The sequence below is a fragment of the Microcaecilia unicolor genome, chromosome 2 (genome assembly GCF_901765095.1).
Source record: "Microcaecilia unicolor chromosome 2, aMicUni1.1, whole genome shotgun sequence".
Lineage (NCBI taxonomy): Eukaryota > Metazoa > Chordata > Amphibia > Gymnophiona > Siphonopidae > Microcaecilia > Microcaecilia unicolor.
In genome coordinates, this window is record NC_044032.1 from 558,401,507 (window position 1) to 558,429,151 (window position 27,645).

The window sequence follows — 27,645 nt, forward strand, 5'->3', positions numbered from 1 at the left end:
AGTAGCCTCTCCTCTTCGGGCTTGGGACTATGTGCAGCTGTTGGGCTCTATGACGGCCACGATGGAAGTAGTGCCCTGGGCCAGGGCTCATATGAGACCACTACAACACTCTCTGCTGCAGCGCTGGACTCCGGTGTCGGAGGATTATGCTGTGCGCCTTCCCTTGGACCCAGCAGTGCGCAAGGCGCTGAGCTGGTGGCTGAAGGCAGACAAGTTGTCTGCAGGGATGCCTCTTGTGACCCCGGAGTGGATTGTCGTCACGACGGACGCCTCTTTGACGGGCTGGGGAGCCCACTGCATGGGAAGGACAGCGCAGGGGCTCTGGTCTCCTGCAGAGGCAAAGTAGTCTATCAACCTCCTGGAACTCAGAGCCATTCGGTTGGCGCTTTTGGAGTTCCTCTCGGTACTGGCGTTGAAGCCAGTACGGGTCCTGTCGGACAATGCCACGGCTGTGGCCTATGTCAACCGCCAGGGAGGTACCAAGGGCGCCCCTCTAGCCAAGGAAGCCATGAATCTATGCCAGTGGGCGGAAGCGAACCTGGAACAGCAGTCAGCGGCCCACATTGTCGGAGTCATGAATGTCAAGGCGGACTTTCTCAGTCGCCATACCTTGGATCCCGGAGAGTGGCAGTTATCGGCTCAGGCGTTCTTGGACATCACGAAGCGCTGGGGCCAGCCGAGCCTAGATCTGATGGCGTCATCGGCCAATTGCCAAGTGCCGCGCTTTTTCAGCAGAGGACGGGACCCTCGATCTCTGGGAGTAGATGCTCTTCTCCAACAGTGGCCGACACAAGAGCTTCTCTATGTGTTCCCGCCCTGGCCCATGTTGGGCAGGGTGCTAGACCGGGTGGCAAAGCATCCGGGCCGGATAATCCTGGTGGGTCCAGACTGGCCCAGACGTCCCTGGTATGCGGACTTGATCAGGCTCTCAGTGGACGACCCTCTGCGGCTGCCAGTGGAGCAGGGCCTGTTGCATCAGGGTCCCGTGGTGATGGAGGATCCCTCCCCCTTTGGTCTTACGGCCTGGCTATTGAGCGGCAGCGTCTGAGGAAGAAGGGCTTCTCAGACAAGGTCATCGTCACCATGCTGAGAGCGAGGAAGCGCTCTACTTCTACTGCTTACGCCAGGGTTTGGCGTACCTTTGCAGCGTGGTGTGAAGCAGGCTCACTTTCTCCCTTCACGGCTCCAATTTCTTCAGTGCTGGCGTTCCTGCAAGAAGGTCTGGAGAAAGGCCTGTCGCTCAGTTCCCTTAAAGTCCAGGTAGCGGCTCTGGCTTGTTTCAGGGGCCGCCTGAAGGGTGCTTCCCTGGCTTCGCAGCCAGATGTGGTACGTTTTCTCAAGGGAGTTAATCACCTGCGCCCTCCTCTGCGCTCAGTGGTGCCTGCGTGGAATCTCAACCTGGTGCTAAGAGCCTTGCAGAAGCCGCCTTTTGAACCCTTGTTGAGGGCATCTCTGAAAGACCTGACGTTGAAAGCAGTCTTTTTGGTGGCTATCACTTCAGCCAGAAGAGTTTCCGAGCTCCAGGCACTCTCATGTCGAGAGCCTTTTCTGCAGTTCACTGAGGCAGGAGTGACTATTCGCACAGTGCCTTCCTTCCTGCCCAAGATTGTTTCTCGCTTCCATGTGAATCAGCAGCTCTGTCTCCCTTCCTTTCGTAGGGAGGACTACCCAGAGGAATTCTCTGCTCTCAAATATCTGGATGTGAGACGAGTCATCATCAGATACTTGGAAGTGACCAATGATTTCCGGAAATCGGATCATCTCGTAAGGGTCTGCAGACTGTTAAGCCTACAGTGGCAAGATGGGTCAAGGAAGCCATTGCAGCGGCTTATGTGGCCGCGGGGAAGGTGCCGCCTATCCAGCTGAAGGCTCACTCCACTAGAGCTCAGGCGGCCTCGATGGCAGAGGCCGGGTCCGTCTCCTTGGAAGAGATTTGCAAGGCGGCAACTTGGGCATCAGCCCATACCTTCTCCAGGCATTACCGCTTGGCTGCTCGGGCGGAGGCCCGGTTTGGAGCTTCAGTGTTGCGGTCAGGGATTTCTATGTCCCGCCCTGGGTGAGTACTGCTTCGGTACATCCCACCAGTCTATGGATTGATCAGCTTGATGATATGGAAGGTAAAATTATGTATCATACCTGATAATTTTCTTTCCATTAATCATAGCTGATCAATCCATAGCCCCTCCCAGATATCTGTACTGTTTATATTCTGGTTGCATTTCAGGTTCAAGTTTAGTCTTCAGTTCCTGTTCAGGAGGACTTCGTCTTCAAGAGTTGAGACGAGTTTGTGTTACAGTGAGCTGCTGCATTCCTCTCCCCTCCGTTTTACGGGGCTGGATTGAGACATAAATTCTGCCGGCGCTCCCTCCCGCTTCGTGCGGCTGTAGGGCAGCTTTGTACCCCTCCCGCTTCGGCGGTGTTAGGGTCAGTCAGCTCCTCCCGCGGTTGCGGTTGCAGGATAAGCCAGATCCCCCCGCATCGGCGGGGTGGTGTCCCTCCACCGCTCCGCGGGGATGAGCTGGACGGATTCCCCTCCCCCACTTGTGTGGGGATGAGCTGGGTTAATTCCCCTCCCCCGTTTCGGCGGTGGTGAGCTGGGCAGAGTGTCCCTTTGTGGGTGTAATTCTCTAAGTGCTGAGTCCTGCGGATGGAGCTTTGATATCGACATACTGAGGAGTTTCCGGCAGCACATGACCACATATAGGGAGGCAAAAGCTTTGCTCTCTATCTCCACCTGCTGGTAGATGGACACAACCCACCAGTCTATGGATTGATCAGCTATGATTAATGGAAAGAAAATTATCAGGTATGATACATAATTTTACCTTTCCCCCCTGTTTCGCGTAAGTTTGTTATATCCGATTCGCACATGGCGCGCACCCTATATAAATGAAGAGATTTTCCCCCTATACATCTTTTCATCCTTACTTTTAACCCAAAGTGGCATCATTTGGAGGGGGTATAAAACCTTAGGCAATAGAACCATTTTAACTAACGCCACCCACCCTAAAAACGAGATAGGAAAATCTTTCCAGCGGCGGCAAAGATCACATATGGCCTCTAATTTCTCACAAACATTCTTCCTATACATAATAGTAAGGTCCACGTGTAGAAAAACGTCTTAAGTATTTCATGGGCCTGGAGTCCAAGCTAAGGGGAAGTCTACAATTAGTAGAGAGTGGCATTGCCTCCGACTTTTCAAAGTTAATCTTAAGCCCAGAGAAGGCCCCAGACTTCTCAATGAAATCAATTAACACAGGGATCCCCACCCTCCAGATGCTTGGCCTAAGAATATCAGCATGCCATCTGCGAACAAGTTAATTTTGTATTCTTGAGTACCTTCCACAATACCTTTTAGTTCTAGAGATTGTTGAATTTTACTAGCTAAAGGCTCAAGAGAGAACAAACAACATGGGGGATAGAGGGTACCTCTGTCACATTCCCCGCTCCAGAGCAAAAGAATCTGTTAAATCTCCGTTGACAAGAATTTGTGCCATGGGTGTGCTGTATAAAGCTCTTACCCCTGTTACGAACTCTCCAAAGATGCCAAACTGCAGTAGAACCCAAAAAAGATGATCCCATAAAATTGTACCGAAAGCTTTCTCCACATCTAGGCTCACAATGATATCATCCCCGGATCCCCCCCCCACCACCACCACCGGTCTGAAGCGCGCCCAAAGCACGAAGAATATTTGTAGAGGCATATCTTCCTGGCAAGAAGCCAGTCTGATCATCATGTACCAGGGCAGGGAGAACTTTCCCTAATCTGAAGGCCAATATACCAGCGAATAGCTTAATATAACGATTTAACAGTGAGTTAGGGCGGTAGGAATCCAGCTTCTCATGGTCACGCCCAGGTCTAGGTAAAACTGTTATAGAGGTACGAGTCAAAGAGCCTGTGGACTGACCTGGAGAGCACAAGGCATGACATAGGTCACGGAATGGGCCAATGATCTGAGCCCCTAACACTTTGTAAAATTCAGGGCCTAGCCCGTCTGGCCCAGGTGCTTTAGCCAATTTAAGTTTTTTTAATAGTGGTTTGTAACTCTGCCCCCTGAAAGGGTGCATTTAAAGAGTCCAACTGGTCCTGTGTCAGAGACAGCAGCTGAAGTCCCTAGAAGAATGCCTCACGCTGAGCCACATCAGTATCCCTAATCGTATAAAGATCTATAAAAGTCTACAAATGCAACTTGAATCTCCGCCGCCTTTATTAACAACTGCCCTGACGAGGACTTAATACGTGAAATCACTTGCCTTGCAGGCCGATTGCGGACTAATGTTGCTAACAGTCTGCCTGCCTTATTTCTGAGTGGAGGAGTAGCCTAGTGGTTAGTACAGCGGACTCTGATCCTGGGGAACTAGGTTCGATTCCCACTGCAGCTCCTTGTGACTCTGGGCAAGTCACTTAACACTCCATTGCCCCAAGTACGAATAAGTATCTATATATACTATGTAAACCACTTTGAATGTAGTTACATAAACCACAGAAAGGTAGTATATCAAGGCCCATTCCCTTTCCCTCTATGAAGTTTATATTTCATTTATGTGGCCTTTCAGTTTACTATAGGCTTCACTAGCGCTGAGCTCACCGTGGGTCACAGCCCCCCTAGCATTTTGAAGTTGTTTGAGCTGGGTTAGGAGCTCCTCGTCCCTTGTGCATACGAGTGATGTATTCTATGATTTTCCCTCTCATCGCCACCATCACGGCCTTCCGGAGCGTGATTGGGTTTGTGTCACTTGGCTTATCACTAAGATAGTGCTGCCACTCTTCTGTTAGGAAAACCCTAAACTCAGGATCCAGGTACAGCGTGGGGTTCATACGCCACCCTGTGGAGGCTATACTCCCCAATAGTCCCAGGTCCACCCACACCATACTGTGGTCTGACACCGCTCCCGCTTCAATATCAGCGGAGCGAGCTACAGAAAAAAGAGGGGAGAATACTAAGATATAGTCCAATCTAGCTTGAACTTTATGGACATGTGAGTACATAAGTACATAAGTACATAAGTAGTGCCATACTGGGAAAGACCAAAGGTCCATCTAGCCCAGCATCCTGTCACCGACAGTGGCCAATCCAGGTCAAGGGCACCTGGCACGCTCCCCAAACGTAAAAACATTCCAGACAAGTTATACCTAAAAATGCGGAATTTTTCCAAGTCCATTTAATAGCGGTCTATGGACTTGTCCTTTAGGAATCTATCTAACCCCTTTTTAAACTCCGTCAAGCTAACCGCCCATACCACGTTCTCCGGCAACGAATTCCAGAGTCTAATTACACGTTGGGTGAAGAAAAATTTTCTCCGATTCGTTTTAAATTTACCACACTGTAGCTTCAACTCATGCCCTCTAGTCCTAGTATTTTTGGATAGCGTGAACAGTCGCTTCACATCCACCCGATCCATTCCACTCATTATTTTATACACTTCTATCATATCTCCCCTCAGCCGTCTCTTCTCCAAGCTGAAAAGCCCTAGCCTTCTCAGCCTCTCTTCGTAGGAAAGTCGTCCCATCCCCACTATCATTTTCGTCGCCCTTCGCTGTACCTTTTCCAATTCTACTATATCTTTTTTGAGATACGGAGACCAGTACTGAACACAATACTCCAGGTGCGGTCGCACCATGGAGCGATACAACGGCATTATAACATCCGCACACCTGGACTCCATACCCTTCCTAATAACACCCAACATTCTATTCGCTTTCCTAGCCGCAGCAGCACACTGAGCAGAAGGTTTCAGCGTATCATCGACGACGACACCCAGATCCCTTTCTTGATCCGTAACTCCTAACGCGGTAGAAGGTGTAATCACAAGCATCTGGGCAAAGCACCCGCCAAATATCTGTCAAACCTAGCTCAGATTGTAATAAGCCTATCCCTTCCCTCCATCCCCTTAGGTCTCTTTTTTGGTGGATTACAGTCAACAAGGGGGTCTGCGGTGATATTAAAGTCCCCACCTATCACTAGTTGGTAGTCTCGAAGTGGTACCAGTGCTGCCAAGAGTGAGGAGAAAAATTTCAGAGAATACACGTTTGATGCATATACAGAGCAGAGGGCCACCCTCTGACCCTGCAACAGTCCCACCCAAATTACAAACCGACCCTTAGTGGAGTTTAAAAAAGGTTTGGACGGCTTCCTAAAGGAAAAGTCCATAGATCGTTATTAAATGGACTTGGGAAAAATCCATTATTTCTGTGATAAGCAGTATAAAATGTTTTGTACATTTTTGGGATCTTGCCGGGTATTTGTGACCTGGATTGGCCACTGTTGGAAACAGGATGCTGGGCTCGATGGACCTTTGGTCTTTCCCAGAATGGCAATACTTATGTACTTATGGATCCTGTAATAACTTCTGCCGAGTGATATCCAGAGCTTTGTGAATAAGAATAGCTACTCCTTGTTGCCTATTATTAAAAGAAGCAAAAGCAATTTCTCCCACCCAACCCTGTTTTAACTTAGCATGGTCTAAGGGAGAAAGATGAGTCTCCTGGACTATAAGGACATCCACTTTGAGGTGCTTACTGTAATTTAAAATTTTTGTTCTTTTTATAGGCTAATGAATGTCATCCACATTTAAAGTAGCCACTTGCAAGCTACCTATCCCACCATCTGAAAATGATATCTGTACAGATCCATAACACTAATAAGACCCACAGGGGCGATGTCCCAGCAAAACCGCCCCCTGTGGGAAGTATATTTGTTTGCAGTCACAGATCCAGCCTCTCCCAGCTAGCCACACCCATAAGCCTGGTCAGCCTCATCAACCGCCCACTCCCCACAACCTTCTTTAACCCTTCCCCCCCACTTAATGTCAAGTACTAAGCATCGTGCAAATAGGAACAACAAACATACTCTGAAATGTCTATATGCAAATGCTAGGAGTCTAAGAAATAAGATGGGAGAGTTGGAATATATTGCACTAAATGAAAAATTGGATATAATAGGCATTACTGAGACCTGGTGGAAGGAAGATAACCAGTGGGGCACTGTCATACCGGGGTACAAAGTATATCATAGTGATAGGGTGGACCGGACTGGTGGTCGGGTAGCATTGTATTGTATATTAACGAGAGCCTTGACTCAGATAGATTACAAATTCAGCAGGACACAAATCACACCTTTGAATCATTGTGGATTGAAATTCCATGTATAAAAGGGAAAAAGACGGTGATAGGAGTGTACTTCCGTCCGCCTCGCCAGGATGAGCAGGTAGACGCAGAAATGATAAAAGAAATCAGAGACGCAAACAAAATGGGAAATGTGATAATAATGGGTGACTTCAATTATCCAAATATAGACTGGGTAAATGTAAGATCGGGACACGCTAGAGAGGTACAATTCCTTGATGAAATCAAGGACAGCTTTATGGAGCAGCTGGTGCAGGAGCCGATGAGAGAAGGAAAAATTCTAGACTTGGTCCTTAGTGGAGTGCATGATCTGGTGAGGGACGTTATGGTACTGGGGCCGCTTGATAACAGTGATCATAATATGATCAGTTTAGATATCAACCTTGAAGTAATTATACACAGGAAGTCAAATACGTTAGCGTTTATCTTTAAAAAAGGAGACTATGATAAAATGAGAAGAATGGTAAAAAAAAAACGTAGAGGGGCAACGGAGAGGGTAAAAACTGTACAACAGGCATGGCCGCTGTTCAAAAATACCATCCTGGAGGCCCAGGCCAAACATATTCCGCGAATTAGAAAAGAAAGACGGAAGTCCAAAAGACAGCCGGCATGGTTGAAAAGTGAGGTGAAGGAAGCTATTAGGGCTAAAAGAAACGCCGTCAGAAAATGGAAGAAGGAACCGTCTGAAAATAACAAGAAGCAGCATAGGGAGTGTCAAAGCAAATGCAAGGTGCAGATAAAGAAGGCCAAGAGGGATTACGAAAAAAATAGATAGCATTAGAGGCAAAAAACATAGCAAAAATTGTTTTCGGCATATTAAAAGCAGGAAGCCGGCAAAAGAATCGGTTGGGCCGCTGGATGACTGAGAGGTAAAAGGGGCGATCAAGGAAGATAAAGACGTAGCGGAGAGATTAAATGAATTCTTGGCTTCGGTCTTCACCAAGGAAGATTTGGGTGGGATACCGGTGTTGGAAATGGTATTTCAAGCGGACGAGTCAGAGAAACTTACTGACTTCACTTTAAACCTGGAGGACGTAATAGGGCAGTTCAGCAAACTGAAGAGTAGCAAATCTCTTGGACCGGATGGTATTCATCCTAGAGTACTGATAGAACTGAAAAATGAGATTGCGGAGCTACTGTTAGTGATATGCAGTTTATCCTTAAAATTGAGCGTGGTACCGGAAGATTGGAGGGTGGCCAGTGTAAGGCTGATTTTTAAAAAAGGTTCCAGGGGAGATCCGGGAAATTATAGACCGGTGAGTCTGACGTCGGTGCCGGGGAAAATGTTAGAGGCTATTATCAAAAACAAAATTACAGAGCACATCCAAGGACATGGATTACTGAGACCAAGTCAACATGGCTTTAGTGTGAGGAAATCTTGTCTGACCAATTTACTTCAATTCTTTGAAGGAGTAAACAAACATGTGGACAAAGGGGAGCCGGTTTACATTGTGTATCTGGATTTTCAAAAGGTGTTTGACAAGGTACCTCGTGAAAGACTACAGAGGAAATTGGAGGGTCATGGGATAGGTGGAAATGTCCTATTGTGGATTAAAAACTGGTTGAAGGACAGGAAACAGAGAGTGGGGTTAAATGGGCAGTATTCACAATGGAGAAGGGTAGTTAGTGGGGTTCCTCAGGGGTCTGTGCTAGGACCGCTGCTTTTTAATATATTTATAAATGATTTAGAGATGGGAGTAACTAGCGAGGTAATTAAATTTGCTGATGACACAAAGTTATTCAAAGTCGTTAACTCGCAACAGGATTGTGAAAAATTACAAGAGGACCTTACGAGACTGGGAGACTGGGCGGCTAAATGGCAGATGACGTTTAATGTGAGTAAGTGCAAGGTGATGCATGTGGGGAAAAAAGAACCTGAATTATAGCTACGTCATGCAAGGTTCCATGTTAGGAGTTACGGACCAAGAAAGGGATCTGGGTGTCGTCATCGATAATACACTGAAACCTTCTTCTCTGTGCTGCTGTGGCTAGGAAAGTGAATAGAATGTTGGGTATTATTAGGAAAGGTATGGAAAACAGGTGTGAGGATGTTACAATGCCGTTGTATCGCTCCATGGTGCGACCGCACCTTGAGTATTGTGTTCAATTCTCGTCGCCGCATCTCAAGAAAGATATAGTAGAATTGGAAAAGGTGCAGCGAAGGGCGACTAAAATGATAGCGAGGATGGGACGACTTCCCTATGAAGAAAGACTAAGGAGGCTAGGGCTTTTCAGCTTGGAGAAGAGACGGCTGAGGGGAGACATGATAGAGGTATATAAAATAATGAGTGGAGTGGAACATGTGGATGTGAAGCGTCTGTTAGGGCTTTCCAAAAATACTAGAACTAGGGGGCATGCGATGAAACTACAGTGTAGTAAATTTAAAACAAATCGGAGAAAACTTTTCATCACCCAACGCATAATTAAACTCTGGAATTCATTGCCAGAGAACGTGGTGAAGGCGGTTAGCTTGGCAGAGTTTAAAAAGGGGTTAGACGGTTTCCTAAAGGACAAGTCCATAAACCGCTACTAAATGGACTTGGGAAAAATCCACAATTCCAGGAATAACATGTATATAATATTTATACGTTTGGGAAGCTCGCCAGGTGGATTGCCCGCTGTTGTGGACAAGATGCTGGGCTCGATGGACCCTTGGTCTTTTCCCAGTGTGGCATTGCATATGTACTTATCTGTCGGTCACTTATTCTTCTTTTTTCAAGTCTACATACAGTCTGCCTGCAAACTTGCCCAGACATGGCTGGACTATGATCTTGCTTAGCTTTGCACGTGTTATTACGTTTTTATTCATGTGACCTTGTAACACTGCTAGTATGATAAACGGGTTCTGATTCAAATTTGTGCCTTATGGGTATTAATTATATCTATACTCTTTGCATAGGCTTTGACTTGACTTTTTTAAAGCATTATATGCTTTACTGATGAATACTGTTAAGGGCAAAAAACAATCTCTTTATAAAGTATTCTTCCACTTTTCATTTAAAACATGTCTGTTTCCAAGTTGACAGGGCTAAAAGAAAATAAAAGCATTTTACAAAGAAAAAAAGTTTGCTTATGTGTAACTTTTTTTCTTTGGCTCTGAAAAAAGGCAGTGAGGAAAAGTACATCTGCTTTACGGCTACTGCTACTTGGAAGGGGCAGAGCTTTGGATTCCCTGTAAGTTTGTTGCTAGCTAGGGGAATGGGGAGGTATTCGCGGGGTCGACAACAGGCTCAATCTCACACAGAGAACAGCCTGCTTGCTGGGGAAAAAGCAAACAGCAGGCTACAGGCCCTATTGATCTCACATAGAGAACAACATGCTTTGCTGGATAAAAAGCAAGCAGCTCTTGAAAAAAAAAAAGCAGGACCATGAGATTGATTGGAACAGCCCTGTAGTATTCGCACTAGTTTGTTTGTTTTTAAACCAACAGAGCTGTTGCTGTCTCTCTCTTGAAAAAGAAGAGAAGGTTTGTACAGCAGGCTAGTCCTTCCTGTCATTCTTAAAAGCAGATGATCCAGCTTAAAAAGGTTTCCTTTTTTTTTTTTTGAGAGACAATTAAATGCCTGGTTTTTTTTCCTGTGAGAAAAAAAGGTTAAGGTGTACGTTCACAACTAAATTCCACTGAAGCTGTAGGGGGTGGTATCGAGGTGGGTTTTTTAAAAATGTGACTTCCCATCACGTGATCCCATCCATGATGGCGGCTAGTAGTAGAAAGAGGAAACAATGTAACATGGAATAGAAAAAAAGATGCGAATCGCCAATGGCAATGTTGAGAAAAATAATTTATTCACCAGACCATTTGTTTGCAAAATAACATCGTATACTAGGGATTCTGCAGATATCCTATATAATAAAACGCACCTCCAACGTTCTGAAGCTGACTGCATGGCTGAGGCATTCCTGCTCTCTGTATCTATCTCCTGAATTGACATCACGTACTTCCGGGTTCGTCACAAGCAGAAGTGACCAACCACACGAGGTTTCTTGGCTTCAGAATGTTGGAGGTGCATTCTATTAAATAGGATTGGTCAGTTCCTTGAAGCACAGCCAGAGCTCAGCGTCCTGCACAGGGGGGGGGAGGGCTGACACCAGAGAGAGGGAGGGGGAGGTATCTGTCACACACACACACTCTCCCTCTCTCACAGTCAATGTCTTTTTTTCTTTCTCACACACTCTGTCTCACACTGTATCACATTCACTCTGTATGTGTCACTCTCTATGTGTCACTCACACACTCTCTTGGTCTCATACACTCAGTTCACAGAGAGTCTGTGTCTCACACACACACTCTCTCTCTCGCACACACTGTATCTGTGTGAAACACACACTCTCTCTCACACTCTCTCACATATGCACTTGCACACACTCTCATTCTCACACAGACACTCTCTCACAGACACACTCGCACCCAGACTCACTCTCTCTCTCACACACACACACACACTCGCACATTCACTCTCTCTCTCACACTCAGTCACTCTCACATATACTCTCTCAAACATACACACTCCGAGGAAAACCTTGCTAGCGCCTGTTTCATTTGTGTCAGAAACGGGCCTTTTTTACTAGTTATCAATACTTTAAGTAATTTTAACTGTGAGGATGGTGTTGAACTGGTGACATTAGATGTAGAGTCCCTATATACAAACATATCTCAGTTGGCTGCTATTGATATTATTAGAAACATTATCAAAGTAGGTGGAATTGGTTTTACTGCACCACTGGGGTATGTATATATTTATGTGATTTATTTATTTATATATGGTTCTATTTATGTTTTATGATATATTTCACTGTTTAGTATATTCTGGTGTGATTTATTTATACACATATGTATATGTTTTTTTACAGTTAGATGCTAGCCCCTGATGCAGCCCTTTAAGAGGGTGAAATGCAGCCGTGTCGGGCTTATTTTAAATTATGTGGTGAATAAATTAGTTTTCTCAACATTGCTGTTGGCGATTCGCATCTTTTTTTCTATTCCATGCTAGATCTTGAGAATCAACTGCCTATTTGTTTTCTTAGTGATGTGATATATACAGTAGTGGCTTCCATCTTGGAAAAGGGGCGATGGCTGGAGGCAGGGCTATTCAAAAATTGATGGGGGTGTACAAAATGGGCGGGGCCTGTTTGGGGTATAGACATATCCGATGACGTCATCCAAGGGGGCAGGGAGCAGGACTGACTTGGGCATTTCCTCACTTCTGATTGGCTGAAAACCTAGAAGTGGGCGTGTCACCTGTCAAAATTAATTAAATTTGACAAAGGATCAGGAACAATAGAACAGGAGAAACCTCTACAATGAATCGACTGTCACGGTCTCAAGTTCTCGGACACTGGAACAACGTGAGCTCTTGGGCTACTGTCAAGGAGCGGCAGCAGCAGACAAAATCCCCCAACCAGGACTGCACAAACGAGCAAGGATGGAGCTGGAATCTGGAACGGACTTGGCTTGGCTGGACTCAAATACTGGAACGGACTAGACTGGAATAACAGGACTGGAGCGTCCGGACTTCACCTGCGCTGACCGCCGTTCCCCGGAGGTTGAGCCCCTAGGTGCAGGCAGCCTGCAGGACTTACAGGACGGAGCTGGTACACAAGAAATGCTGGACCATACTGACTGGAAAAACAGGATTCTCACACCGGACACTGGATACTAAACGAGCTTGACTAAAACAGGACTCAGGATTCTCACAGAGGGTATAGGATACTGAAACAAGCTTGACTGAACAGGGACTGAAGGTCAGAGGGGAAAAGTACAAACAAGGCAGGCTAGGCAGGACTGGAGCAGGATTCAGGATTTACAAACAAGCTAGGCAGAAACAGGATTCAGGATACTCAGGAAGGATGGGGACTGAAGCTAGAGACAAGCAGGGTCAGAACAAAAGCTGAAGGCTTGCAAGACAGAGACAAGTAGGAAGGGAACTGAAGCTAGAGACAAGCAGGGTCAGAACAAAAGCTGAAGGCTTGCAAGACGAAGACAAGTAGGAAGGAAAGTGAAGCTAGGGATAAGCAAGCAGGATACAAAGCAACAAACACAGACAAACAATAAAGCAATGGCAGAAGGCTGGCAAGCAGCCACAAAAGGATAAAAGCAGAAGAGCTAAAGAGCTTAACTGCATACAGACCAAACAAGGCAAGGCAAACAGGCAAGAAACAAAGCAAGGCAGAAGTGCTACTAACAGCACACTAACTAACCTAGGGACCCTTGGCGTTGCAAAGGCCCAGCTGAAAGGGCCAGTTGCATAATAAAGGCAATTACAAGTGAGGTCACAGGTAAGGGTGCTGCTTAGTTCCAAACAATCCAAGCAAGTTTGGCAAGCAGGAAGACCCGAACTGGACTGGAATGACATCCGAAACATGCTTGGGAAACAGCAAGAAAACAGTCTATAGCAGCCACCGGTTCTGGACACCAGAGGGCGAGGTGAGCACTGATATGGAAAATAGTCACAATCGTGACATCGATACAGTGCACAAGAAGTAGAGACTGACCACAGACTAAACCAACTCAGGAGACGATGTTGATGAAAATACTTTATTGATCAAGGGACCTGACACGTTCCGTGTTTCAACGCCCAAGGGCGTCTGCCTCAGGGGTCACAAAAGGTTTTCTAAAAAATAACACACACATAAATTTTTAACACATAAAATAAAACATATTATAAAAATGAACATGTATTTAAAACAGAAAGGAACATATACATCTCAAATAAAATCATATAAAAATGTTTAAAAATGTATTAAAAGATATGTTACCTTTATACTAAACAGCAGACATGTTAGCAAGAACCCACTTAAAATCAAAGTAAAATATAACATTGAAAAAAAGAATATGTATATGAGATATCAGTGGACTGCAGAGCACTATATCGATATACTGATTAGGTCAGTATAACAATTGTGTCATAAGGAGAAAATGGAACTCACCACGGAGCACATATGCAAAACGGATGTGTAAACAGGGGTGAACTCTATGAAAGTCAAATCGAGTTTCTTGCACAAATCAATTCTAAAGAACAAAACAAAAAAACATTTATAGTATAAATGTTATACGAAAAAACTTTTTGATTGATAGAGCTGAAAGTAATTATTTGATATATAACGTGCAAAATACAAATAAGCTCTATCAGTCAAAAAGCTTTTTTGTATAATGTCTATACTATAAATGTTTTTTTGTTTTGATCTTTAGAATTGATATGTGCAGGAAACTCAATTTGTATTTCATAGAGTTCACCCTTGTTTACAAATCCGTTTTGCATATGTGCTCCATGGTGAGTTCCATTTTCTCCTTATGATACAATTGTTATACTGACCTAATCAGTTTATCGATATAGTCCTCTGCAGTCCACTGAAATCTGATATACATATTCTGTATTCATTTTTTTCAGTGTTATATTTTACTTTGATTTTTTTTTTTATTATATTTTTATTAAAGGTTTTGTCATACAGAGAATACAAAAGTAAACACAAAATCAAACAAACCCCCCCCCCCCCCCCCCCCAAAAAAAAAAAAAATCAGCATAGCATAATCAAAGTCAAAGTTCCATGGCAATACCTGGAGACAAATTGCAGGGTTACACAAGGTCAAGGAGTGCTATGTGGCTCCTGACAAAAAAGGTCTAAACGAGCCCAGGTCCTCAAAACAGACCTAATGTTTCGACGCCTATGGGCCAAAATTGTTTCATATTTTCTGATCACGCATACATAACTCCACCATTCATTATAATTCAGGCACACATTATTTTTCCAATTGGAGACAATTAAATGCAAGGCAACAGCTAGCAGTATGTTATACAATTTCTTATCAGACTCCAAAAGAGAGATAGCAGGACAAGAAGCTCGTAAGATCACAACCTCATAAGAGAGCGCAGTGGACTCAGGCAAATGAAAGGTAAGACACAATTTTGACCAAATTAGTTGCCAGTAAGCTCTGACGTTTTTACAGTAGAAAACCATGTGTGCCAGTGAACCATCTCTTTCCTGACAAGACCAGCAGTTGAAGTTGACACTCTTAGTGATTCTGGCCACTCGAGCAGGAGTCCAATAGGCTTTGTGGAAGATGAAATATGAGGATTGAGATATTGCTGCTGACTTCGTGGGACGCATGGAGTTAACCCAGAAAGTAGACCAATCAAATTCAGACGCATCTAAACCAAATTCCGCTTCCCAAGTCATCCTCAATGGAGCAACTGCATCGGCATATAGATCCTGAAGTTTTTTATATAGCAGAGATGCCTTCTTTCGACCTGATGTAATCGTGTGACAAAAGGAGATAAACTCTGAAGGATTCAATATAAGTGAATTAGAGACCTGAAAGGTTGAAATATATGTGGAGATGTCCTTCCATGTGCCAGAATCTAGCAAAGAAACATTATACAATGCAGACAGAGCAGCAGGCGATAACAGAGTACCTGCAATATACAGTTGCGACAGCTGCCATACACTCCTCTCTTGCCATTCCGCTGTTTGAGACTGCAGGAGACCAGCCGGAAAACCAGAGTTATACCAGAGAGATATATCCTCCAAAGAGATAGCACGGATTCCAAGGCCAGCCCTAAACGTACGGATATCAGAGGCAGAGGCTTTTAACAGCCGAATGCGTCTGGTATAGGGGTACAAATCTGCATACGGGAGAAGAGATAAAGGGCAAGGGTGCACCAACGCTGCCTCAAAAATCTGCCATCGAGGCGTGAGATGAGATAATTCCCTTTGGAACCACCGTAAAGACTGCTCAAGCTGAAAAGCCTTGTGATAGTGTTTAAAATCAGGAACATTAAGACCTCCCAAGTGCTTCGGTAACTTAAGTTTCTTGAGCGCAATGTGGGAAGGCTTTTGCCTCCATAAAAACTTAATTAGGAGGGAATCAAGCTTGTTGTAGAGTGAGTTGGGAAAGGAGAGGGGGGTCATACTGAAAATGGACGCCGAGAAAGCCTTGGATAGAATTGAATGGCCTTACTTGTTTCACATCTTGGCTTGGTTTAATTTTAGCCCATCCTTTATTAAAATGATTAAAGTTTTGTATACTAATCCAAAGGCCTCGATCTCAGTGAACGGTAATAATTCTCACTTTTTTCCTCTTAGAAGAGGCACAAAACAAGGCTGTCCATTGTCACCTCTCCTTTTCAACATTGCCTTGGAGCCACTAGCTATAGCTATTAGAGCTCACTCGCATATTTCTGGTGTCTCTGTTGGAGGGGAGATGTTTAAACTTTCCATCTATGCTGATGATATATTGCTATATACCACACCAAATTCTCTTCCCAGTGTATTGGAAGTAATCAATTCTTTTTCCTCTCTGTCTGGTTATAAGATAAACTGGTCTAAGTCAGCCATAATGCCGCTCAACTCCTTAGTGCATAGAGCTCAGGTATCTCAATACCCATTTTCCTGGGAGCCTCACAAAATTAAGTATTTAGGAGTATGGTATTCCAAATCTGTCGATCAAAGTCTGTCCCTCATTAAGGACCAAATCTTATCTTTAAGTGCTTCCATCCTAAATGTATGGTCTCCGCTAAATCTAACGTGGTGGGGGAGGGTAGAGGCTATCAGGATGATTCTAGCTCCAAAACTAAATTTTACTTTGATTTTAAATGGATTCTTGCTAATGTCTACTGTGTAGTATAAAGGTAACATATCTTTTAATATATTTTTTAACATATTTTTTATATGGTTTTATTTGAGATGTATATGTTCCTTTTTGTTTTAAATACGTTCGTTTTTATAATATGTTTTATTTTATGTGTATTTTTTAGAATACCTTTTATAATCCCTGAGGCAGATACCCTTGGGTTTCGAAACACGGACCGTGGCAGGTCCCTTGAACAATCAATAAAGTATTTTCATCAACATCATCTCCCGAGTTGGTTTAGTCTGTAGTCAGCCTCTACATCTTAAATTTGACAAATGCAGGTGATACAGTACTGACGTGTGTTCTAAAATTTTCATCTCCAGACACTGAAATCACCAGGATTATGAGGATGCACCGGAGTACTATATAGCTGTTACCATTTTTTAATAATACAGTCTTGCTATAGCATTTTCAAGTAACAACTTAATAGATCCTTAGGCCATCTAGCCATTATAAGAGTGGAACACCATTAAGCTAATCTGTTCTGCCCACTTGATATCTGAAATGAATGTCCTGTTCCACCTGTTACATTGCTTTGCAGATCAAAGAGTTCACTAATCCAATGGAAGGAAGGTATATTAAGACAGTTTTCAAATTTCTGCACAAAATATGTGGTGCAGATGAAATTTAATGTGGACAAATGCAAAATGAAGCACAGTGGGAAGAATAATCAGAATCATAGCTACTGGATGCTTGGAAAAGAGATGGCTAAGTGGGGAGGGATATGATTGAGATCTATAAAATCCTGATTGGTGTAGAATGAGTAGAAGTGAATCGATTTTTCACTCTTTCAAAAAGTACAAAGTTCAGTGTACACTCAATGAAATTACGTGGAAATACTTTTAAAAAGAAATAGGCAGAAATATTTTTTCACTCAGTGAATAGTTAAGCTCCGGAACTCGCTACAGGAGGATGTGGTAACGGTGGTCAGCATATCTAGGTTTTTAAAAAAGTTGAAGAGGTGGCCAACCTAATTAAAAAGCATACAGATACGATAAAAACCTTATCTAGGCTTCAAACTACTATTCCTAATAGAAGATTTCAAAGGGGCTATTGATGTTCTAACTACTATACTTCTAAACATTGTTAGACCCTTCCACCCCAGTGGACTGCACCCCAGCACTCAGTCAGAGGGAAAATAATTCTCTTCCATCACAGATTACCTCTCATAACTTCTGATCAAAGGGTCCTACATACCATTCAACACAGCTACAGTCTCTGCATTGGCAAAAAAGACCGTCCACCAAGAGAGTCTCGTGTCAACTCCCTTCAACTGAGATTACTTCAAGAGGAGCTCTCTGCCCTCCTCCAGCAGAATGCAATAGAACCAGTTTCTCCGCTGGACATGGTTCGAGGGTTCTACTCCAGATATTTTCTTATTCCAAAAAAGACAGGAGGAGTGCGTCCAAGTCTCGATCTATGAGACCTGAACAAGTTTCAGTTCAAATATTTTGCATGGTATTCCTGGAATCACTACTACTCATGATACAACTCAATAATTGGCTTTGCTTTTTAGATCTCAAGGAGGCATATACCCACATACAGTGGTGGAAATAAGTATTTGATCCCTTGCTGATTTTGTAAGTTTGCCCACTGACAAAGACATGAGCAGCCCATAATTGAAGGGTAGGTTATTGGTAACAGTGAGAGATAGCACATCACAAATTAAATCCGGAAAATCACATTGTGGAAAGTATATGAATTTATTTGCATTCTGCAGAGGGAAATAAGTATTTAATCCCTCTGGCAAACAAGACCTAATACTTGGTGGCAAAACCCTTGTTGGCAAGCACAGCGGTCAGACGTCTTCTGTAGTTGATGATGAGGTTTGCACACATGTCAGGAGGAATTTTGGTCCACTCCTCTTTGCAGATCATCTCTAAATCATTAAGAGTTCTGGGCTGTCGCTTGGCAACTCGCAGCTTCAGCTCCCTCCATAAGTTTTCAATGGGATTAAGGTCTGGTGACTGGCTAGGCCACTCCATGACCCTAATGTGCTTCTTCCTGAGCCACTCCTTTGTTGCCTTGGCTGTATGTTTTGGGTCATTGTCGTGCTGGAAGACCCAGCCACGACCCATTTTTAAGGCCCTGGCGGAGGGAAGGAGGTTGTCACTCAGAATTGTACGGTACATGGCCCCATCCATTCTCCCATTGATGCGGTGAAGTAGTCCTGTGCCCTTAGCAGAGAAACACCCCCAAAACATAACATTTCCACCTCCATGCTTGACAGTGGGGACGGTGTTCTTTGGGTCATAGGCAGCATTTCTCTTCCTCCAAACACGGCGAGTTGAGTTCATGCCAAAGAGCTCAATTTTTGTCTCATCTGACCACAGCACCTTCTCCCAATCACTCTCGGCATCATCCAGGTGTTCACTGGCAAACTTCAGACGGGCCGTCACATGTGCCTTCCGGAGCAGGGGGACCTTGCGGGCACTGCAGGATTGCAATCCGTTATGTCGTAATGTGTTACCAATGGTTTTCGTGGTGACAGTGGTCCCAGCTGCCTTGAGATCATTGACAAGTTCCCCCCTTGTAGTTGTAGGCTGATTTCTAACCTTCCTCATGATCAAGGATACCCCACGAGGTGAGATTTTGCGTGGAGCCCCAGATCTTTGTCGATTGACAGTCATTTTGTACTTCTTCCATTTTCTTACTATGGCACCAACAGTTGTCTCCTTCTCGCCCAGCGTCTTACTGATGGTTTTGTAGCCCATTCCAGCCTTGTGCAGGTGTATGATCTTGTCCCTGACATCCTTAGACAGCTCCTTGCTCTTGGCCATTTTGTAGAGGTTAGAGTCTGACTGATTCACTGAGTCTGTGGACAGGTGTCTTTCATACAGGTGACCATTGCCGACAGCTGTCTGTCATGCAGGTAACGAGTTGATTTGGAGCATCTACCTGGTCTGTAGGGGCCAGATCTCTTACTGGTTGGTGGGGGATCAAATACTTATTTCCCTCTGCAGAATGCAAATAAATTCATATACTTTCCACAATGTGATTTTCCGGATTTAATTTGTGATGTGCTATCTCTCACTGTTACCAATAACCTACCCTTCAATTATGGGCTGCTCATGTCTTTGTCAGTGGGCAAACTTACAAAATCAGCAAGGGATCAAATACTTATTTCCACCACTGTATGTATTCTCCCTGTAGGCAGAAAATTCCTTCACTTCCACTGTGGAGCTCTACACTATCAGTATAAGGTCATACCATTTGGCTTAGTGTCTGCTCCTCGATCTTTCATAAAGTGTCTAGTGGTAGAAGCTGCAGCACTTCAAAGGTGGGGCATCCACATCTTCCCGTACTTAGACAATTGGTTAATCAAAGCAGCCTTTCAGGATACCGCCAGTGTTCCTGCAGTCAGCAATGCAACACCTAGTACTCCTTGGATTTGTCATCAACTACCCCAAATCACATATTCAACCAGTACAGACTTGAGCTCATTTGGGTTCTTCTCAGAACAACTGAAGGTTGAGCATTCCTTTCTCAGCTGAGGGTGAACAATATATTACTTCTTGCCACTCAAGTATCCCAGTTGATTTGTATATCTGTTTGTTAGATGCTCCGCCTCCTCTGTCACGTGGCTTCAAAGGTGCATATAATACCATTGGCTCACTCTTCAGTGGACACTATCCTCTCAATGGTCCCAAGCCACAGGATTACTATCCGCTTGAATTAAAAAAAACTCCACAGATACTGGTTTATTTCATCTTATTTTCCTAATATAAAGGTTAATTGTTCTTACTATGGCTACTTCCCATGTTTCTCTAAAGGCCCCCTTTACTAAGCTGCAGTAAGCTTACCACAGTCCACAGGATACGCTTAGACATCCTGTGGTAAGTTCCAAATTGGCGGAGGCACTAACCATGCACTAAAAATATCTTAAAATTTTTGTTGGACTGGACATGGCTGGAGATGGAGAGAGGGCATTGCCTGTGCTACTCAGCACAGGTACATTACTGTGTGTTAAGTTGTTAGAGCAGGGTTTGCATGTAAGCCCTTACCACCTACATAATAGGTGTGGGTAAGTGTAGATGTGCTACATTTTTTTTAATGGATATGCGTTAATGGCAACATTAGCACATGGCCATTAATATGAAAATTGGCCATTATACTGCTGTGGTAAAAATGGCCCTAGCGCATGGGAAAAACTTGCACAAGAGTGTGCTAAGGCCACTTTTTACTGTAGTAGAGTAAAAGGACCCCCTAAATTATTTGTAGTAATATGAATAGTCACTGTTGCTAGCTTGACAGTTGCCCCAAACATGGCTTCTTATCTTCCACTGGCCTTCCTGGGTGGTATCCTACCAACTGCTGTACAAATCCAGCTGGTCTTGGGAGAATTATAGCTTTATTTACATAAATGAAAATTTAACAATTGCCAAAAATCGCCATATTAATATTACATTACAGTTTTATTTATAGTAGTCAGAACCATATTTTTATAACATTTTAGTGATTTTACAGAGTAAGTTAAGTAAATTGCTAGAGGTTCTGTGCAACCTGCCAGATTACAACTAGTTCTATGCAGCATTTTTTTGGTTTGGAAAAGGAGACGTCTTTTATCAATGATTCAATAGCTCTTTTCCGTTCTATTTATACTGTCATATTTTAGGAGTTATCAACATGCCAAGGAGAAAAATATAAAATGGCTGAAGAGTTGCTTGCAAAAGCAGAAGAAAACCTAAAGCTTGAATCATTTTTAAACCACCTTGAGCAAGAAAAGCAAAGATACTTAAACAAGGTTGAAAAATTGACAGCTACAGGTAAATGCCTACCTTCTCTGTCACCTTTTTCTTTGTTGATGATGATACTACTACTAAATGTCCTTTTTGCTAGAAATACATGCTGTATAGATTCACAAAAGACTATCCCTTCTATGTGGAGGTTAGTCTAATCAATCTCTACAGACAACACACAAGGTTTCAGGAAATGTATTTATTACAGTGAATGGTTAAAATTGAAAAGGATAAGAGGGAAAAACTGTTAAAGATTTAAATGGAACCGTAAAAAAGGGAAGGAGGCAGTTAAACATGTCTTCAATATGGCTAGAGATGGAACATGATGCACTAATCTAGGATGGCTGTTCCAGGTGTATAGTGCATCAAAGTGGGAAGAGCAGAGTTGGGAGTTAAAGATAGATGAATGAAGCACAGAGTTTACCTGCTGAAAGGAGATTGTGGAAGGGCTATAGCAGGGAACAAGGGGAGTAGGAATGAGAAGCTATGAAAGCACTTTTAGGTGAGTAGGAGACATTATGGGGATACTTTCTAGGATTCCATTTATATACAAGAAGTCTGGAATTAATATCCCCAAACTTTTGTGCAGAGAGAGAAATTTAACAAGCATTTTGAAAGTTAAATGTTAAGGAGTTGCACCATGAAGCATATTTTTCAAGATTTAATTAAGTTACTGACTAACTTGATGGCATGTTCCTTTATCCTTTTTTATTGGTTAGTTTCTCTATAGACCAGCAGGATACATCCACACAAAGCAGATGATGTAATACTGTGCTGATGAGTTTATGAACCCCCTTAGAATAATCTGTATGTTAGCACAATTTATACTCAAAATAAGATTAGATCCTGATAAGAGAGGAGGATACCCGACTGTAAATAACTCAAGTACATTTTCATTTTTTTCAACAAAAATATTTAGTATTTATAATATGAAATACAGTACCATCTACATATTTATATTCTGCCAACTTCCTATAAGGGCCTAAAGCAGATTACAGTAAAGAAACCAGAGCAATAGACAGTAAAGTATAAACATCTCAGCTAATAAAGTTCAGCACAAAATATAAATAGCGTATTTTAGTTTTCCAGTGGTATTGGAGAACTAAGCAAGAAGATCGAGAACAAAGAGCTATTGGAAGGCTGTTTCAAATTGCAGGGGCTTGATAAGCAAAATAATTTCAAATACTTTCCTATACCATAAATCTTTTATTGATGGGAAGTACAAAATCATGCTATTCTTTGTCTTTGAGGTTTTAAAAGATCTAGGAAAAGACAAAAGCCGGATAAAACTTTCAGGACTAGTACCTTCACACATCTTATATACCAGACATGCCATCTTAAACATTACTTACCTAAAACGGTAATCAGTGAAGCTGAATCAACAGAGGTGTTGCCCTTTCATGTTTATACTTATACTTCTGTGGGCAGAATTAACCCGTATATAAAACTTTTCCAGAGTCCTTGGTGCGTGAGCAGCGCGCAATGCGCATGCGCAGATCAGTGGCGTAGCCAGTATGGGGGCCTGGGCCCCGTAGATTTGCCCCTGGACCCCCTGCCACGACCCTGTCGACCCCCTGCCGCCAACCCGTTGTCGCCTACCTTTTGCTGGTGGGGGACCCCAACCCCCGCCTACCGAACCGAGGTCCTCTTCTTCCCAATCCCGCGCAAGGCTTCGTTCTAGTCTGATGTTCTGCACGTTGTATGTGCAGGACGTCAGACTCACAGAAACAGAATGAAGCCTTGCCCGGGATTGGGAAGGACAGGAGCTCGGCTGGTGGGGGTTGGGGTCCCCCGCCAGCAAAGGTAGGCAACGGCGGGTTGGCGGTGGGAGGGGGAGGGTCATCGGCAGGGGGGGGTCAAATTTGTTGGCAGGGGGGGTCAGCAATGGCGGGGGAGTCGGCAGTGCCGGGGGAGGGCTAAAATGTGCCCCCTCACCTCGGGCTGTGGACCCCCCTCCCGCCGAAGTCTGGCTACGCCCCTAGCGTGGATGACTTCCCGCCTGTCGCAATCGTGTCTCTTCAGTTCTTTTTGTCCGGACGAGGTGACAGCGTTTTTTTCAGCTCTCCTCGTTTTTTGGCCCAGGAACAAAAAGAGTCTGACGACTTTTTTCTTTATTTTTTTCTATTTCTTTAAAAAAAATTTTATTCCCGTAATTTCCTTTAGTGTTTTTTGGCCTCTTATTAAGTTTACTTTCTTTTCGACGCGACTGGCCTTTAGGCCATGCGGTCGGGTTTTTCCCTTTTTATATCCTTCACTTTTTTGGCATAATCACGTCATTTGATTTTGCCGAAGCTATGTTTCCTTCCATGTCATCGAGGACACCCAGCGGCTTCAAACGTTGTACTCGGTGCAGCTGGACCATCTCAGGTTCCTGTGGTTCCTTTGGTTTTAAATACTTTTTGTAGGTATTAAGACCAGGCCATATGATCCATTTGTATCTTGTTAAAGAATAACAGGCACTCGATGCATAGTTTAGCTCTGGAACTCGTTGCCAGAGAGTAGGGTAACAGTGGTTAGCATATCTGGGTTTTAAAAAATGTTTGAACAAGTTCCTGGAGGACAAGTCCATAGTCTGCTGTTGGGATAGACATGAGGAAGTCACTGCTTTCCTTGGGATTGGAATGAAATGTTGCTACTATTTGGATTTCTTCCAGGTACTTGTGACCTGGATTGGCCATGGTTGGAAACAGGATACTGGGCAGGATGAACCATTGGTCTGACCCACTATGGCTATTATTCTGTTCTTATGTTAATTACATTTTGTCAATCAGTATTGCTATAATGATTTTGTATAGGAGAATAGTATGGTTGTGTTTGAAGCTATTACTTTGCATCTAGATTATATTATTTACCTATTTATTTTTAAAATGCTTCTTTACAGCTTGCTGATCATGATTCCTCTGCAGTTTTCAGCCAAACATATGAAACATAAACAGTACCATCAACACAACAAATACATTTTATATTAAATAATTTCACCATCAATGTAATATGTTACTTTTTTTTTTGGCTTATATCACAGAACGAGATCTTGTTCTTGAAGTGGAGAAAATGAGGACACAATATGGTATTTTGCGTGGAGATAGATCACCATCTCGGCTAGATATGTTTGTGAAGAGCTTGGAAGAAGAAAGGGATTACTATAAGAAAGAACTGGAAAATGTTGAAAGAACATTCAAACGACGATCTAGCCCATTAAATAATTCTAGGCAGGAAACAAGCCCATCCCATGACACTCCAGAAAAGGTAACTTCTACTGAGAAAATTAATATATAAAGTAAGACTTCAAAGAGTATTCATAGCTTACCAAACACAATTACATGTTTTGTTTTGTCATCATTCATTTCCCTTTTCTTCGTCTTCAGATTTATTTTTAAGAAATTCATCCATGGCAGTGTACAGCAAAAATAAGTCAGATATAGGTAATAGACAATTACAGCAGTAAAAATATTCAAAATTCATACATAGTATGACATAGAGGCATATTTTCAAAGCACTTAGCCTTCCAAAGTTCCATAGAAACCTATGGAACTTTGGAAGGCTAAGTGCTTTGAAAATATGCCTCATGGTGTGCTACTTGGTAGAAAAGAGAGGGTTCCAAGTACAGCAAAATACCGAAGCAAACAAAAGAGCCATGTTTTGGCGACCAAACGCCTGCGTCAGGGGTCATAATAATGTTCAATATGCATTTGTAGATGAGTGTATTGATGAAACAAACAGCATCACCACTATGAGAAACTTTACATAAATAAAATCCTGCTCGTGGTCAGGAAATGGGAACGCTTTAACTCATTAATGCCCAATGTTCACATATGGGAAGAAATCAATTTGTTCCCATTTGGCTTATTATGGGAACATTGGGCACTAATGGGTTAATATAAAGTAAGCCTTTCAGTCCTACGGTGGAAGAACCGTTGCCCAAAGAACCACCAAAGCTAAGAAACAAGATTCTTCTTAGTTTTGGCAGTTCTTTGGGGAACTTTCAAGCTTGTCCTGGTCAAGGTTGTTATTCTTTAGCAAAGGATTCACTACTGCTCTTTTTAATGCTGTTGGTAGTCGCTTATTAGAGGATTTCATAATTTTTTGGCCCCTGCTTGCCTGATGCACTACAGTATTTTTGGGTAGGGAAGGAGGGAGCAGGTAGTTGGTCAAAAGCCTCCGAATTTTGTGAAGGCCCTCCTCTGTTATTGGGCTAAAAGAGTCCCATATGTTTGTGTAAGGAGAGGGCAGGTTACTATAGTATGCTGTTGCTTAACTGACAGAAGACTAAATTCTGTTGTAGGGGTTGTCCTAGACTGTTTACTATGCTGAACAAGTGCTTAGTTGAATTGGGAGCCTGTTCAATGCATTGAGAAAATGTTGGTTTTCTGATGCTGTTAAGACTTGATGCTTTACCACGGTTATAGTTTAGCCTGTCATCAACCAGGTAAGATTTATGCCACCTGCTTTCCAGTTTGTTCTTCTCCTATAAGGGTTGAAAATTCTGGAGAGAGCCAAGGTGAACATTTGTGAATGGAACATAAGTCATCTTTCAGTGGTACAGTTTTTTTAGTTTCTTCGATAAATGGGTATTCCAAATATCAACCTACACTAAAGCTGTAGTTGTCTTTTCATCCACATGTAGATAGTCCAAGGCCTCTAGGAAATTCTCAGCAAGTCAGCCTTTTCTCCTCTCTGATCTCCTTCAAACTCTGGGAATGTCATTTGTTTCAGGTAGTCTCTTAGAGAAAATTTGTTTAGAAATTGGTCTGTTTATGATAGAGGTGTTTATTCCAATACCACTATTTTGGTGTTCTGGGATGTCAACTGTATTGTTGAACACTGAGTCTGATATGTGACCCTTTTTGTGTGTTAGAGAATTGTGTGAATCCTAGGGCTGTCGTCATGCCCAGGAAGACAGCTGTGGTGATGTCTTGGGCCCCGATACTTATATTAAATTCTCATATGATCACCAGTCTAGCTAAACTCTAGGCCAGTTCTGTAATCGGATCAAGGAGTTTTTGCTTAGATGATGTGCTACTTCGAGGTGCTTGGTATACCATGAGCAACCAGATTTCTTTCTTTGTTTGTTTGTTTTGTCTTCCTCTTGTTGGATTAAAAGGGATTCTGATTCATTTAGACGGATGGTGATTCTGCCCGGTTCGAATGTAACATACATAGTAAATGACGGCAGATAAACACCTGTATGGTCCATCCAGTCTGCCCAACAAGATAAACTCATTTTACATGGTATGTGATACTTTATATGTATACCCGAGTTTGATTTGTCCTTGCCTTTCTCAGGGCACAGACCATAGAAGTCTGCCCAGTACTGTTCTTGTACTAAATTCTGAAGCTAACATCGAAGCCCCTTAAATTTACACTCCAGCCCATCCCTTATCTATCCAGTCACGATCAGGGCGTAGACCGTAGAAGTCTGCCCAGCTCCCGTTTTGTTTCCAATTACCGGCATCGCCACCCAATCTCCGCTAAGATTCCACGGAATGTGTCCTGAATCAGGACTGCTACCCATCTACGCTGTCTCCATGGTCTTGGTTGATGTTGGATATTAAAACCTGTTGGACATAGTTCAGACAGTGGTTTCATCTAGCCAGGTTTCAGTTTATTTTTATGTTTATTCCACACTTGATATACCACCTTTCTGTAGTCAAAGTGGTTTACATATACAATTTTTGCAGGTACTTTTCTGTCCCTAATGGGCTCGCAATCTAAGGTTATTTGTACCTGTGTCAATGGAGAGTTAAGTGACTTGCTTAGAGTTTCAAGGAGCTGCACTGGGAATCAAACCCAGTTCCCCATGATCTCAACCCACTGCACTAACCATTAAACGACTCCTCTACTTTATTGCAGAGATGTCTAGATGCTGTTCACAGATGACGACATGGATCACTGTGGATTTCTTAGTTGTTGATCTGGCATTTACCGGGCCTGTGGTTCCAAACAGTGGTCTTGGAGTGCTGTGGGTAGCTTAGGTATGGCAGTGAGATGATTTTTTTAGGTACTTGTTAGGTGGATGTTTGATCTCATGCACTAGGTGGATGAGGATTATAGTTTACTTTTCCACTCACCACTGGGATTCCATAGGTCTCGGTCTACTGGATGAAGACATTGTTGGTGTCTGTTCCTTAGGCAAATTTTACTAGGTGGCACTA

The 27,645-nt window shown here is 43.3% G+C and overlaps 1 protein-coding gene across 1 annotated transcript in view; it reads left to right on the top strand.

Moving 5' to 3' along the window:
- The window catches only part of CEP135 (centrosomal protein 135), a 445,305-nt gene that overhangs the window by 167,182 nt on the left and 250,478 nt on the right, over nt 1-27,645 (top strand). Inside the window, exons 9-10 of the mRNA XM_030191406.1 lie at nt 21,370-21,520; nt 24,516-24,739. Of these exons, the coding sequence (XP_030047266.1) occupies nt 21,370-21,520; nt 24,516-24,739 (375 nt within the window). The remainder of the gene's footprint in view (nt 1-21,369; nt 21,521-24,515; nt 24,740-27,645) is intronic.